General features: G+C 31.0%; 3 protein-coding genes across 4 annotated transcripts in view; 2 read left to right on the top strand and 1 right to left on the bottom strand.

Annotated features, from left to right (window-relative positions):
* The window catches only part of LOC126775846 (uncharacterized), a 169444-nt gene that overhangs the window by 134883 nt on the left and 19394 nt on the right, over nucleotides 1–15167 (top strand). The window lies entirely within an intron of this gene.
* On the bottom strand, nucleotides 893–7056 carry LOC126775849 (zinc finger protein 260). The gene is made up of 10 exons (XM_050497985.1): nucleotides 6640–7056; nucleotides 6277–6564; nucleotides 5993–6143; nucleotides 5810–5916; nucleotides 5099–5286; nucleotides 4478–4614; nucleotides 3683–3891; nucleotides 3222–3386; nucleotides 2897–3022; nucleotides 893–2578 (listed from the first exon to the last, which is right to left on the bottom strand). The coding sequence occupies exons 1-10, from the start codon at nucleotides 6871–6873 to the stop codon at nucleotides 2339–2341; spliced, it is 1845 nt and encodes a 614-aa protein (XP_050353942.1). The 5' UTR covers nucleotides 6874–7056; the 3' UTR covers nucleotides 893–2338.
* On the top strand, nucleotides 8183–11861 carry LOC126775850 (TRAF3-interacting protein 1). 2 transcript variants are annotated; one of them, XM_050497986.1, is made up of 6 exons: nucleotides 8183–8362; nucleotides 8431–8548; nucleotides 9851–10881; nucleotides 10961–11125; nucleotides 11273–11484; nucleotides 11667–11861. In XM_050497986.1, the coding sequence occupies exons 1-6, from the start codon at nucleotides 8228–8230 to the stop codon at nucleotides 11821–11823; spliced, it is 1818 nt and encodes a 605-aa protein (XP_050353943.1). In that variant the 5' UTR covers nucleotides 8183–8227; the 3' UTR covers nucleotides 11824–11861. The 2 variants fall into 2 exon arrangements, with proteins under 2 accessions (XP_050353943.1, XP_050353944.1); XM_050497987.1 differs by having other exon boundaries at nucleotides 11273–11488; nucleotides 11669–11823.

The raw sequence follows: 15167 nt of genomic DNA, 5'->3' as shown, positions 1-15167 counted from the left end.
GGAAACTTGGGAGTTCTGAACAAGGTGCGGCGACCTTTACAATTGCGTCGCGAGATAGCAGCACTGAGCGCTTTCTATCGACTGTATCACGGCGAGTGCTCTGAGGAATTATTCTCTCTAATTCCTGCTTCCCCCTTCCTTCTTAAGTCCACGCGAGCTGGTTCTCGATGTCACCGCCTAACTGTGACATCAATTCCATCGCGCACAAAGAAATTTGGCAACTCCTTTCTTTGTCGCACTACCAAAAAATGGAATTCCTTACCAGCTCACGTGTTCCCCTCCTCTTACAACCCGGGTTCCTTCTAACGAGGCGTGAAGAGGCATCTTGCGGGCCGGCAAGGCGGTGACGGCTAGTACAGAACATTCTTCCCGACTGTACTGGCCGTCGTCGCGTTTGGACTCTACTACCACTTACCATCAGGTGGAGTAGAGTCATTTGCCCTCCCGGCGATATAAAAAAAAAAAACATGCAGCAAAGAGTTGAGGTTTTTTTAATAGGATGGGGAAATCTGTGTAGACAGGCCCCTGAAATACAAAAATAATATTAATAAGCATAGGCGGGTCGACGATCAGAGCGTCACGGTAGCGTGCGCAAGCGATCCCGTGGCGCTCTCATTAAGACGCACTCGGCGCCTTGGACACCGACGAGTCCCACATACCCCTACCCCTACTGTTCCCGTGGGGGAACTTTATTTATTTGGACTGAAGATTTGGATGGCGAAAAGGTCTTATATGTATACTAAACATTCATTCATTTAAAAAAATACTTTATTGTCATAATAACACAATTATAATAACTATAAACAATATGTATTAAAAGTAATACACTAAAATGATATATGAAAACAATAAAACTTATATATAAATGAATATAAATCTTAATTAAGTGTATCATTAACATAAACCCAGCTTAGTACAAAGTAAAAGAAATGTATAATTAAAACATAATAATTCCAATATCTTAGATATGGGTTGTAAGCCCACATAATTTTAAGGCACTTATTTACGAATATTATTTTATAAAAATATAATTTTTATTCTAAACATTTCATATTCAATGACCCTATTCAATTACCAGTCAGGGGTCCAGAATTGTGCATAACATAATTAAAAACTCAGATCACATTAAACATTTGCAGTGATTGAACCATACCCCTACAACTGGTATGAAAATATAAACTTTTCAGTTGCCATCATATGCTAAAAATTACCTTAGAATAAAATGTATGCATATAAATGTAGTCGCTATATCCAACACCAATATTTTTTTTAACTACTTATAATATTTAAACTTTCACGAAAGTATAGCCTTATAAATAGTTAAATCATTTCTTTGTTCCTAATTAACATTGTCCATAAGAAATGTAAGTAGTGAAGCAGGATTTCTAAGTTTCACCATAATTCAGTAGGAATTTTAATGGTGGAAAGCACTAATTTCACTATTATAATTATCAATATTTTAAGCAAGTTTTAATATAAACAAAAACAGTCATAAAATATTATTAAAAACATAATATACACAAACCATTTGAATAAAGCAACTTTTTTTTTATAATATTGGGTTTTCTTAAATATTTGGAGTTATTATTTACTGACAAATATTCCAATATAAAAATTATATTGATAAATGATAAAATTCTTTAATATGTCAAATAATAGTTATTTTGCATAATGAAAGTACATATTTTTATATATTCTAGATCATATTATTATTTAAGTTCAAATATAATATTTTTTTTTATTTTTTATATAAAATATTATATTAAAAAGTTTTCTTACAACAAATCCTCATAATTTTTTGACTCGGAGAAATCTATTTGATTATAATTATGTATAAAGCAGAGCCACAGTCAACATTTTATACTACAAGTAAATGATATTAAAATATTTTTTGTTTAATTTATCGATTTTAATAAAATAAATCCTTCAGAATGTTTTTTTTTTTTTTTTATATAGAATAGGAAGGCGGACGTGCTTATACCAAGTATAAGTGTGAATACGAAAAATAGTGAATACGAAGGCTACCTGATGGTAAGTAGTCACCAATGCCCTTAGACATTGGCATTCTAAGAAATGTCAACCATCGCTTACATAGGCAATGCCACCAACTTTGGGAACTAAGATTTTTTCCCTTGTGCCTATAATTACACTGGCTCACTCACCCTTCAAACCGGAACACAACAATAATAAGTACTGTTGTTTTGCGGTAGAATATCTGATGAGTGGGTGGTACCTACCCAGACGAGCTTGCACAAAGCCCTACCACAAGTATAATATATGTACACATAGTCATAATTTTAGGAGACAAACTTTAATAATATCGTCTTATATAATTTATTTACGCCATTTGCTTAATATTATCATTTTCATTATCACTGTCATCGGGCTTACTAACTTGATCGAGTATGTGATTGATGATCTGGTCTATGGTGTGCGTGTCGAGCATGCGTGCAATATTTTTGTCTTCTATCACGTAAAGGAACAAATGCTTGGCATTTTCACGTAGGCGTTGCACGCGCGTCCATTTGTCGCGATCAGCTGCCTTTGCACCGCAATTTTCGATGACTTTTTCTAACACCTTTGACATTGAAAAAAGACAAATTATATTTTAATAACATCATTATTATAATTTAATATTATATACATGCTATCTTAACATATTTCTATACATAATATGAAAAGCAGTTGTTCATGATTCCTCTGCATCAAATTTGAATTATACAATTGGATATGATCGTACTTTGCCAGAATGGTTAAGAGTAATGGCTACTATTTTACTCTTTAATATGGAAATTTACGATTGTTTTCGGAGATTATAAATTTCTACTTTATAATAGAAGCATAAATTGAAAAATATTACTTATAAACCTTGACTTCTTCTATTTTTATAACATACCACATCCACAGACTCATCGGGCCAACCAAAGCACTCGAGCATTTCATTGTCAATGAGTTGAGTGAGTAACTTCTTCAGACTTTCAGCCAGTTCCTCTTCAGACATTAAAGGTGAATCCTCATCTTCCTATAAGAATTATAAATATTCTTAGCATGAGGTGAAGATAAATATGACAAAAAAATATTAATATTCAGTTTGATTACAATCTCAGATTTAAAAAAAATAATTTATTATTTTAAGACAAATTAAGACTAAAAATTACTTTTTTCTTGGCTTGAATTTAAAATCTAGTTTTATAGCCATTGACATAAAGTGCATTATTTACTTGTATGTGTTCATCTTCCATTTCTGATTGTGTTTGTTCTTGTAATCCGCCGTAAAGAACACCCTGCCCATAACCTTCTAATATGCGATCCGATTCGGCGTCTAGCACATTTAAAATGGACTCCAATTCTGACTTTCTCACACGATCCATGCCCAAATTGGAACCCTGTCAATTATATAAGTCTATTTTAATATATTAATTACAGTAAAGTCAGAATAACTGGGACTACGTGTGTCTAAAAACTGAATTATCTGTAAAATACACGTGATAAAAATTGTTACTTCTTATAAGTATAATAACTTCTATCATGTATTGTTAACAAAATTAATCACTAAGTTTACTAATTTTTATTCAATGTTTTTCAATTATAGTTCTAATTAACAAAATGCCAAGATGGACAGATTAAGAATTAGCAGGGCTGTTGCATATTATATCTTAAATAGATTATAAAGCAAGTTCACCAGCACACGGCGCACGTGCAGCAGTCGCTCGCGGAACACCTGCGGGTGCGACTTGCGCACGTGTCGCACGAGCTGCTCGCCACGCACGTAGGCTCGCGCAGCCACGCAGTACATGCAGCGCCGCGGCCGCTCCAGCGCGTGCGTGCTCATGTGCCGCCGCATGTTCGCGTCGCTGTGGAATCTTTTCGGGCACACCTCGCATTCGTATGCTAAAAACACAACCAAATTGCATTATTCATAATCACGGGTTACATTTGTATAAATTGAAAGAATTTACCGTAACAATTGAGGGAGATCGTCAATGATGAGTACAGTATATTGAAGAGAACAATTAAATCACTATTTTTGTATGTGTGTGAATTGTATTTCGACATGTAATTCGATAAATGCTGTTATTTTATAATAGTGTTCAAATCTTATCTTTAGAGTAATGCTGTGGTTTACAACTTATTTTAATAATAAAGTTTAGTATATAAATTTGAAAAAAAAATACTTATAATTTTTTAAGGCTACTATAAAAAGCTACATACAGTGTTGGTTATAATTTAAGATAAGTATATATTCAATTAAATTTAACATGTAGTAACTTATTTATTCTACTAGTACTTTAAGACAAAATAATAAATAATTAAATGCCTTTACAATATTATGACAAAATGACAAATCAAATCGAATCAAATCAAATGCTGCAAAATATTATGCATTGTTTTAACATATAACATAAATCAAAAGATTTCTTCATATAATAAGCATTTAGAAAGTAAACAACATGATTAAGATAGAGATAGAGCTTACGTTTCTCATCCAAATGCATTTTCACATGAGCTTGTAGACTCTCTTCATTGCTGAATTCTTTTTTTGAATAAACACATGTTTCAATTGGACACAGTAATTTTGTCAATCCCATGTGTTCTCTTTCATGAATTAACAATCTGAAATATACATTTTATATAGAGAAATACAATATAAAAATACATAGACAATTTATTACAACAATCTATAGTCAATATCTTGCCTATTTTACCTAAAAAAAAACTAGGGAATTTATTGAAAGTTGATATGTTTTTTTTGTTTAATGCTTGTTTGTTTATGACAACAAATATTCATATCCATTATAATAACTCTATAAGAACAAAACAGTGTTAGACCATTTTCTTTATCTATCATTTCACTTTGAATTGATTTTTTTTTTGTATTTCTGTATAAATTGTCATTGGTTGTAAATAATACCATTTTAAAAATATTAAGTAATCATATACACATTGGTACATTGCTAAACCCAGAAAATTTCGAGCCATATAAAATATATCAATCTTTTGTCTAAATAGCTTGTTATATCATACTTCCAGTACAGTACAACAGTACAGTAGCACAGATTTCAAACCAGACAATTGACAAATAAATCTTTTTCCTTACCTTGCTTTCGACTGGAATGACAAGCCACATTTTGTACAAGTGTTACCATTATGTTTTTCCATGTGACGTTGCAATTGCACCTTCTGGATGTAGGATCGTTTACATAAGTTGCACTTGTAAGGTTTTTCTGGCACGTGGGTAAACACATGACGGCGCATCACTTCTATAGTGAATGTACTATAGCCACACTGCAAAACAATATTTGCTTTATTACGTTAAACTTTTATTTTGCTATCACACCTCTACACTAACAATTAAATATATAATAATACTGCAAGTGAAGCTACTATGGTAAGACTTTTTGTAGACCCATGTAATTACATGAAGTAACAGGCACAAAAAATATAACATTTTAGTTTGGTAGGTGAATAAATGTATGAAAAGGGTATGGTAATTACTAAGTGCCTTTATAATAATAATAATAAGCTTATCATCATGCAAAAACATAAACATTAATTAAAATAGGGTTCAGCAAATAGTCAAGTCACATAAGAAAAACATCATCGGAACTAAAAACTTACCATATTTATCCTCAAAAGGCAGCTTAACAAAATTACAATAACATTATAGCTATACTATTTCATAAGGCATTAATAACAAGTGAAATGTATGTAGTATTAAAAGTCTATTTGTATTCAAATTATTTGTTAGATAACCATTTAGAAAAACCATTTTATAAATATGATTAATGTTGTCTATAAAATATTTTACCACATCGCATGCATATTTCTTTTCACCATGTATCTCCAAATGTTTAGCAATGGCTCCTCGAGAACTAGTTACTTTGCCACAATGATCACACTCAAATTGTGGTGTTTCTGTAAAATAGATATTATTGAAATGTAATAAAAAGAAAGCTCAAACAAGTTCTTCTTATTAAATTATGTTAATTACCTATGTGTTTACATTGGTGGTGAACAATTAATTTTGAAAAATTTCTTGTTTGAAAATCACAAAGTTTACAGCTAAAAAATTTGCTTGCTATGTGTTGCATGCGAAGATGGACCATCAAGTTATCCTTCCTTGAGAATGTTGCATCACAAATCTAGAAATAACATACAATATTAAAGTTAATACAGAATGAAATATTAATAACTGTGTAACTAAAGCTATCAAACTAAGACATACATAATTACAAGTATCCTAGAGTGGAACATTGATGACGGTGTTACACTTACCTCACATGGAAACACAGACACATTTCTTCCATCACACCCTCTTTGCATCATATGTCTTAAGACATGAGAGCGTCTTACGAACTTTTTACCACAGTGTTCACATTCAAATATCTCTCTCTGATGTATGTTTTCAATGTGTTTTGTTAATATTTCTTTATTAGGACATACTACTGAACACTGACTGCAAGCAATACTGCCTGGAGTATTTGAATGCTCATCTCGAAGGTGATTAGTATAGCTCTTTTTGAATCTAAATTTCTTGTGACATTGCTTGCAAGTAAATGTTGACTAAAAGAAAAGTAAACAATATAAGTGACATTATATTAAAATAATAAAGAGATTCTGGCAGCTGGTATTCATTACCTTAATTGGTTTACCAACATCAGGCACCGTCAAAGGTTTTGAACAGTACTTAAGGTGGCGAAGTAAACAAAATCTGGATTCAAATGTTCGATTGCAATAAGAACAACTATTTGTTTGTTCATTACATTCGTCAGCGTTATTTTCGGTCTTAATTACTGTTTCCTCGGAAGTTTTCTTGGATTTAATATTTTTGGATCCTGGAGGCCTACCTAATCTTTTACGTTTGCGCGGCATTCTAAAAAAACATTAACAAATATTGCTCCTTTCTAAGAGTTTTAGATTGCAAGTTAACTCAGATATAATTTGATATTACTTTCACTCAGGCGCTGATTTTATTACGCCAAAAGAGTATGGCCGATGGCGTATCACCTATATTAAAAAGTTATGTTGTAAAATGAAACACAATCATTCGAATTGTAAGTATAGCAGTAAAAAAATAGGAAGAAAAATTGACACTTATGTCCAACTATTAGAGTTTTTTTTTGATGCAAATCATTCCCGAATGAATTTATACTTTAAAATATAAAACTTGTGTATTACAACTTAAGACTTAATTTACTTTATATTTTTTTATAAGCCAACCAAATTTAAGAGGAGCTCTACGACTTCATATTAGTAATCGGTGTCGTCTGTCAAATCCGTAGCCACGTATTTTCCTGTAACAGATAATGCAACAATAATAAAACTTAAAAAATAAGGAAGGCGAGTCTGTGAAGCGTAAAAATATTTAAATTGAGGAATACATAATTTAAAATTTATTTTGTTTTTCATTCTTACAAAATTCAAGTTTCCAATCCAATCTAGGCAGGTAAGTTATTATTTTTATGATTTATTATTGATATTATCATGTTATTAAAACAGAACAATAATCAGTAATGTTTATTAATTATATTATATCTGTTATAAACGCTTGCAATATGAAATTCTGAGATAAAAATGTATTTTTTAAATAGACAATTACACAATATATCTTTAATTTAAAACTGGTGATAATAAACGAGTTATTATGTATATAAAAAATTAATGCTGTTTATTTTAATGAAGAAACCATAGACTAAATATATCATAAAATATAATATTTAATAGTTATCGCTGTTTATAATGTGCGCGCATTAATAATCATTAAAAGTCTCAATTAAATGGAATTACTTTGAATTTGCGGTTTTCGATTTTTTTATATACAATGTTATATAATTGGTAACGATAATGTTTTTTGAGAATTAGAATATTGAATGTATATCTCCATATCTTTTCATGTAATACCATACCAGATAAATAAATGTGAGTCTGGGTTAAAAGATTTAATTAACCTATTATTCTCGTCATAGGATCTTGTATAGAACGGATGTCGTTTTAAGTTACAGTAGCAGATACTTGCAAAAAATAATTAAACTTATAGCAAGGCTCTAATGGATACACGCCTTATAAAATTTTTGGTTGCCACGGCTACCGATTTCATTTTGTGAATGTAAACAAAGTAATTTCTATTAATTTCATAAAAATACTTCTAAGAATAATAACATAATATAATCAGTTTCATCGCCGATTATGATTGTACATCATAATTAATTTAAATAAAATATGTACAATGGAAGACGTCATCGATGCGAGTATCATAAAAGCTACGCAAGTGTCTTTAGGAAAATATGTAAAACGGCCACCACTAAACGACAAGTTGTTAAAAAAGCCCCCATTCAGATTTCTTCATGATATTATTACAACAGTAAGTATATTGATTATTAAGTGATTTTATCGATATTGAGTAAATTTTAATATCTGGTTTCTTTATAGGTGTTAAAAAGCACAGGATTTTTTAATGGATTGTTTGAAGATGTAGAATTAATATCTGATAATGTAAAAGATAGAGAAAGCAAAATTTTATTTCTTACTAAAGTAATATCGGTTGTGGGTAAGTCTAATTATTTCTAAAATCTTATTATTATTAGTTTACTATTTTGATTTCTTTTCACTCATTTTATTAATGTAGTAGTAAATATCGCCTATCAGTTGTATTTATATTGCGGATTTTTTTTTTTTTTTTATAGAAAAGGAAGGCGGACGAGCATATGGGCCACCTGATGGTAAGTGGTCACCAACGCTCTTAGACATTGGCATTGTAAGAAATGTCAACCATCGCTTACATATCCAATGCGCCACCAACCTTGGGAACTAAGATTTTATGTCCCTTGTGCCTGTAATTACACTGGCTCACTCACCCTTCAAACCGGAACACAACAATATCAAGTATTGCTGTTTTGCGGTAGAATATCTGATGAGTGGGTGGTACCTACCCAGACGAGCTTGCACAAAGCCCTACCACCAGTAGATGGAGATATAATGGATAGGGGAAGGTAGCCCAAACCGTGTACGTTAATGTATGTGCTATAATAGAAACTCTACATTTAACACAAACATATTATAATTTTGTATGTATGTATTTGACATGTATCAGTGATTATAAATCTAAAAAAAAAACTTACAATTTCATGGAAAAATGTGAAAAACCTAATAAATAATTTTGACACGCTTTGACATGGTCGGTTTTGCTAAAACGGCCCTTGCCTCTTTGGGCAAAGGGGGTATAAATAGCGGGTATATAGCGAACAATAACCTTATTATGATAATTTAATAAACCATTTTCTTTAAATATACATTAGATTTATAATCTTCAGAAACTCAACCATGTTCGCCTACTAATATAACCAAATCAGTCTCTTCTTAGGAGTGACATGAGGGGTTAAGGTTTCTGCGCTGTTTCCAGGACAATTTTTGTAGTTTGTTTGTTGTTTGGGTACATCCCTGAGGATCTTTTAAATAGGCCCCTAGAAATAATCTTGCCACCTTATTAAGAAACAATGCGTCCGTGGCTTTACTCGCGATTTTTTTTATTTCGAGATACCTAACCTACAAATTAAAACAATATGGCAAACTATTTTTGAAAAAAAGTACAGTAAATTACTACTAAATAATCATAGAATAATGACAGATATCCAGTATACGCAGTTACACAAATATTTTATCGAGGTATCGAGGCCATCGAGGCCATCGAGGCCATCGAGGTACAGTATTACAATCAATCATTCACAATTATTATGTCAATAGCTTACGGTTAAAAGAGGTATACCCGCTTTGGACTAACTTCCCCTAACATTCACCGTTGCAAACAAGTAATTACGTGAAAATCTCCGAAAATTAAGATAAAATATTTCAGAAAAAACAACTGGAAAATCCTTGAGTGTAAAACCCTCTAAAATAGTAGCTGGTCAAGAACCGGGGAAAACAAATGAATTACTACAGTGCCTTGCGTTTGCATTAGATAAAAAGCTCTCTTCAGACGAAGCTGTAAAACTATATAAAGAAACAGGCAATCTAACTATTTCGAGTGAAAAAAAAGGTAAAGATGCGCCTAAATTAGTTAAAAAGGGTATAGATACTAAAAAATTATCGTCAAAAAGTACTGAGAAGTTGGTCAAAATTGATAAAAACCCAAATAAAACGAAAATAAGGGAAAACTCTACAATAAAAAAGGAGTCTCCTCCCAAAAAAACAACATCGCAAACATCGAAAATAATAAATAAAAAAGGTCAAGAAAAAGAAATACAAGAACTTAAAAGTGTGACAACAAATCTAAATAAAATTAATAACTCCAATGTGGTCGAATTAGCAGAGCCCACACTTGATTCCGTAGACACTGATTCTAAGATTGACATTCACAATATAGAAATATCTCAAGAAAATGGCAGCTCTACGTTATCTATCTCTAATTTAGAAAACACGAATGAAGCTAATGGTAATTACCGTAGTTTGGTTGACGAAGATGTAACAATTTCTCAAGATAAAGTAAAAGTAGGATCTCTTGACTTAACAAACGAAATTGGAAATGCTGAAAATAATGATGCTAATAAGGATGACGTACATGAAAGAGTATCAAACAATCATGAAAATGAAATTTTCAGTATTGAATTAAATAAAAATTCTTCCCTTAATTCAAATGCAACTACTAATAACGAAACCATATGCAAACAGGACAATTTAAATACAAGTCAGGTAGAATCTGAGGTCAAAGTATCTGAGTCAAAAGTTGTAAATATTCCGCAGAGACCAAACAGTGTCAGAAGACCATCGTCATCAAGACCCGGTGCACCAAGATTTCGAGATAAACATGAAATTATTTTATCAGCCGTAGATAATCTTGTTGTTGGTAAAGTAAATATAATCGTTGAAAATACGACACATGAAGAGGTACATCTTAACAAAAGATTATTGCGTTCTTAGTCTTTATTCGAATTGATATTTTAATTTAATAAATTTAACGTTTAAGGAAGAAGAATCTAGTATCGTAATTGTAGAAAACACAGACACGTCAACGAATTCTCAAGATCAAAATGATCAAATGCAAATGTCTTCTAATCAGCATGGTCACCTTGTACAACAAATATTAAACGCACAAAAGGAATTTTCCGAAGTCAACGGCAAAACTAATATTGTAAGAATTTTTACGATTCTTTGTATAAATTACATCAATTGGTATTTAACGATGAGATGAGATAATGCAATAAAATTACCGTGATTGTTTTAAAACTATATTACCTTTAACGATTTATTATTTACTTTTTCGTATATTTTTTCTCAGGAGTGGCAATTTGGGGCACAAAAAGCAAGAGACGTTGTTAATCAGGAAATAGAACAATTAAGGTTTAACGTGCAAGCTCTATCGCGTGTCGCTAACCCTTTAGGAAAACTTTTGGATCATATTCAGGAAGATGTCGAAATTATGCGCCAAGAACTGCAACAATGGACTAAAACTTATGAAGAGGCTACAAAACAATTGCTGAAACAAAAAACGTTAGTATATTATTTGTATAAAATCACACTCGTTTTAATACGTTTTCACTTTTCTTCTTTTTAAACGTTATATTTAGCCCCTTTTAAAGTTAACTAAATGAAAAACAATTTGAATTAAGATACGATTGAATTACCTCTAACATGGTTTCTGTACAATTCCAATTGGTTATATAATATTTCAGAGTCAACGAGGAATCCTTACTTCCGCTTCACTCAAAAGTAAAGCACTTAGAAGCGGATATAGTGGAGAAATATGATAAAATTAATGATCTTAAAATGGTCATACACAAAAATACATTAAGAATCGAAAAGTTGTTAGCTAGCGGGAACGTGCAATAAAATTACTGTTTCTTTTGTTTATTGTTATATTTCTATTGTAGATAACTCACAGGTTAAATAAATAGTATTTAAAAATAAGTTTATTTATTTCATAATTTATAAAAAGGACGATGAAGGACGCTTTACTAAACTTGAAGTTACAAAATTACAGTATTTTTTACAAAATTATATTAACTTTAGAACTATATAGCTTCGAATATAATGCGGTGCACGAACTATATTCAATAGTTATCTAAATTTGGTTTATAGTAGTATTCACGCGGGAAAAAGTTCTAATCGTAACACACAAGTAAAATATGCCGAGTGCTATGTGTGTTGTATTTTGTTATAAGTACTAATATTTTTTTTTGCCCATATGCCCCATGAAGTAATTATTATTATGTGCAAGCTCGTCTGGGTAGGTACCACCCACTCATCAGATATTCTACCGCAAAACAGCAATACTTGATATTGTTGTGTTCCGGTTTGAAGGGTGAGTGAGCCAGTGTAATTACAGGCACAAGGGACGTAAAATCTTAGTTCCCAAGGTTGGTGGCGCATTGGCTATAAGCGATGGTTGACATTTCTTACAATGCCAATGTCTAAGGGCGTTTGGTGACCACTAACCATCAGGTAATCATATGCTCGTCCACCTTCCTATTCTATATATAAAAAAAAAAGTAATTATATATTGCCACAATTTTTAATACCTAATGATTAAAAATATAATCATATAAGATAACTCGCAAATTGTAAATACAAGAGGTACGTCGTTGACTTTGCTAAATTAGGCGTTACCGATGAACATGCCGCACGGAGACTTCATAAGCCCGTATTTGTAGAAAAGTGTTATAGGTCCATTCAGCGCCATCTTCTCGTCCTGCACTGATTTATAGATCCAAGTGTACCATCGCGATTTGCGTAATAGTATGAAAAACAAATTCAAAATAAGCCGAAGGCTCCTCCCCCTTTGAGTTGAGTTGTTGCATTATTTGATATATTTATGGCAATAAAAAATTCTTGTGATATATCTATGTATCTATCTATCTTCGGAGCAAAAAAGAACAATTTATTATTTTGAGCTATTTGAGATTCGATGATGTTGAATTACAGTTTATTATTTTGAGACCAATAATTGGCCTATTTTGCCAACCAATTTTTTATTCCCTTCCTACATTTTTTCCACAGAATCAAATATTATAGTTCTGATTAAGCTTTTACGCAGTTAATTACTAATAAAGTTTGTAGTAAGAAATATATATATCAATGTTTAGAAAAAGCATAAAGAAGCAGTCTAAAAAAGTTTTTAAAACAGTACACTAATAACTATTCATATCATGTCATAGTTCTAAATAAATTTTAAACATGTATTTATAAATCATTAATCAGATATGGACATTGTATGAAAAAAAATTCATTCACCCTCCAAATTGTTACATACACATTTAAGGGGAGCTATGAAACATGAAATGCCGAGATGGCCCAATAGATAGATATTAAAAAAATTAGGGAATTTAAATTGAGGCAATCATTACTTTGTTATAATATGCAATTTGCGTCTAAAGAAAACTAGTATTAGTTTATAGATTTACAGAGCTATGCTAGGAAAAGATTAAATAAAAAGATAGAGGGTGATTACAATGACAGACATATTCTTTTTATTAGAGAGAGTGACAGTAAAGAGGTTTAGCGTTATTAAGTTCGGACTACATTCATATTTTCAAGTGTCTATAATTAATCTTGTGAATGGCTGTGAAAATAATCATTCTAAGAAACACCAGCATGTGTTGAATAAAATTATCATTCATATCTACCAGGATAATTCAACTTGTTGCATTGGAACAGTATGGTGGAATAAGTTCCAGATTTTAGAAAGGACAGAGTGAGATATACCATCATAAGGGTCAAGTAATTTTTTTCATTGTCCAATACTGGACGAAACCCTCCCCTATACAACGCCAACCACCCCAATTTTGGGTAGCCCAAGTAATAATGTCAAGTATATCATCTAAAAATCAGAGGGTAATACAACATTTCATATTTAACAAAATCTTTAAATCTCTTTCAAGAGTACTTTGCCATATCATAAAAAAACAAAAATAAAAAAGATGATTAGACTTGTTCCCCAACTTTGGAAATCTTACATATTGAGAATTATTGTATGTGACTGCTAAATTAATATTGAGTATATATGCAGGGTTTCCAGCTTTTAATACATGTAACCAATACTTAGCAGGCAAATAGTCTAAAGTAGAATCGATTTCAACAAAAACAAATGCAATTTGATGGTCAAAAAATGTATCACTCAAAAACTTTTAAAGAAATTAGAAACTGCTTTACATATTTGATCATAAAATAAGCAGCGGATTTTATGAATTTTAATGTGTTTCTCATTATCAGATTCACCTGTGATATGAAATAACATTGCAGTATATTTCATAATTTCATTTATTTAAATAGCTATGAGTTAACATAATTTAGTGATTACATAATAATCAAGTGAATAATTCAAAAATCTTATATTAATTTAACCAATATACATAAGTTTTAGTTTACAAAATGTTATTGATATATTATTGCTAGAATTTAGCTTACTAATACTATTTCTTAATCTGTCACAAATGTATTCTAAAATTACATTTAAGAATAGTTAAACAACCAGATTATATATTTTTTAAAATATTTACAACTTGAAATTTTATATTCTAATTTACCCAACAACACTGCTAATTTATAAGTAAACATTCACAATTATAAATAGCAGATCAAGCTAGATAATACCTTAATATATTTAAATGCTTGTAATTATTTTTCTACTTTAAGGTTGAAAACATTTAATTGGTTCGCAACTCTACAAAGGAAAGTATTATAAGAGAAAAATGTTGTCATATATTTTGTTAGTTCCAGATGCATTTAACTTATATCATCTAACTTAATTCATAAAACTAATTCCTGAACTAAAATTTTTGGATAGCTTATTTTCGTATAGGAGGATGTGGTGGTCCATTGGAATTGTCACACAGGCTCACATAACAGCCACGGCCTACACGCGCGCGTCTCTGACCTTTTAACATATTTGCTGCATGTTCAATACGCATCACCAACCTATGTTGATTTTCCAAACGTTCTAAGCAATTCTTGCAAATAGTTTTAGGTAGTGGATCTGAACGTGATACCTAAAAGAGTATTTAATGCATATAATTTCAAATTACGTGTATAATATTGCGCAAATAAAAATAGGTGTAATAAAATAAAACTTACGTTTATTGAAAGATATCTATTGATTTTTTCAGATATACATAATCGAATCCCTTCTTCTCCATAAATATGAAGAACAACACGATGCATTTCAGAACATAAACGAC

Source organism: Nymphalis io, chromosome 19 (genome assembly GCF_905147045.1).
Source record: "Nymphalis io chromosome 19, ilAglIoxx1.1, whole genome shotgun sequence".
NCBI classification, from domain to species: domain Eukaryota; kingdom Metazoa; phylum Arthropoda; class Insecta; order Lepidoptera; family Nymphalidae; genus Nymphalis; species Nymphalis io.
The sequence above is the reverse complement of the archived record's forward strand: the minus strand, read 5'-3'. Positions and strand labels throughout refer to the sequence as shown.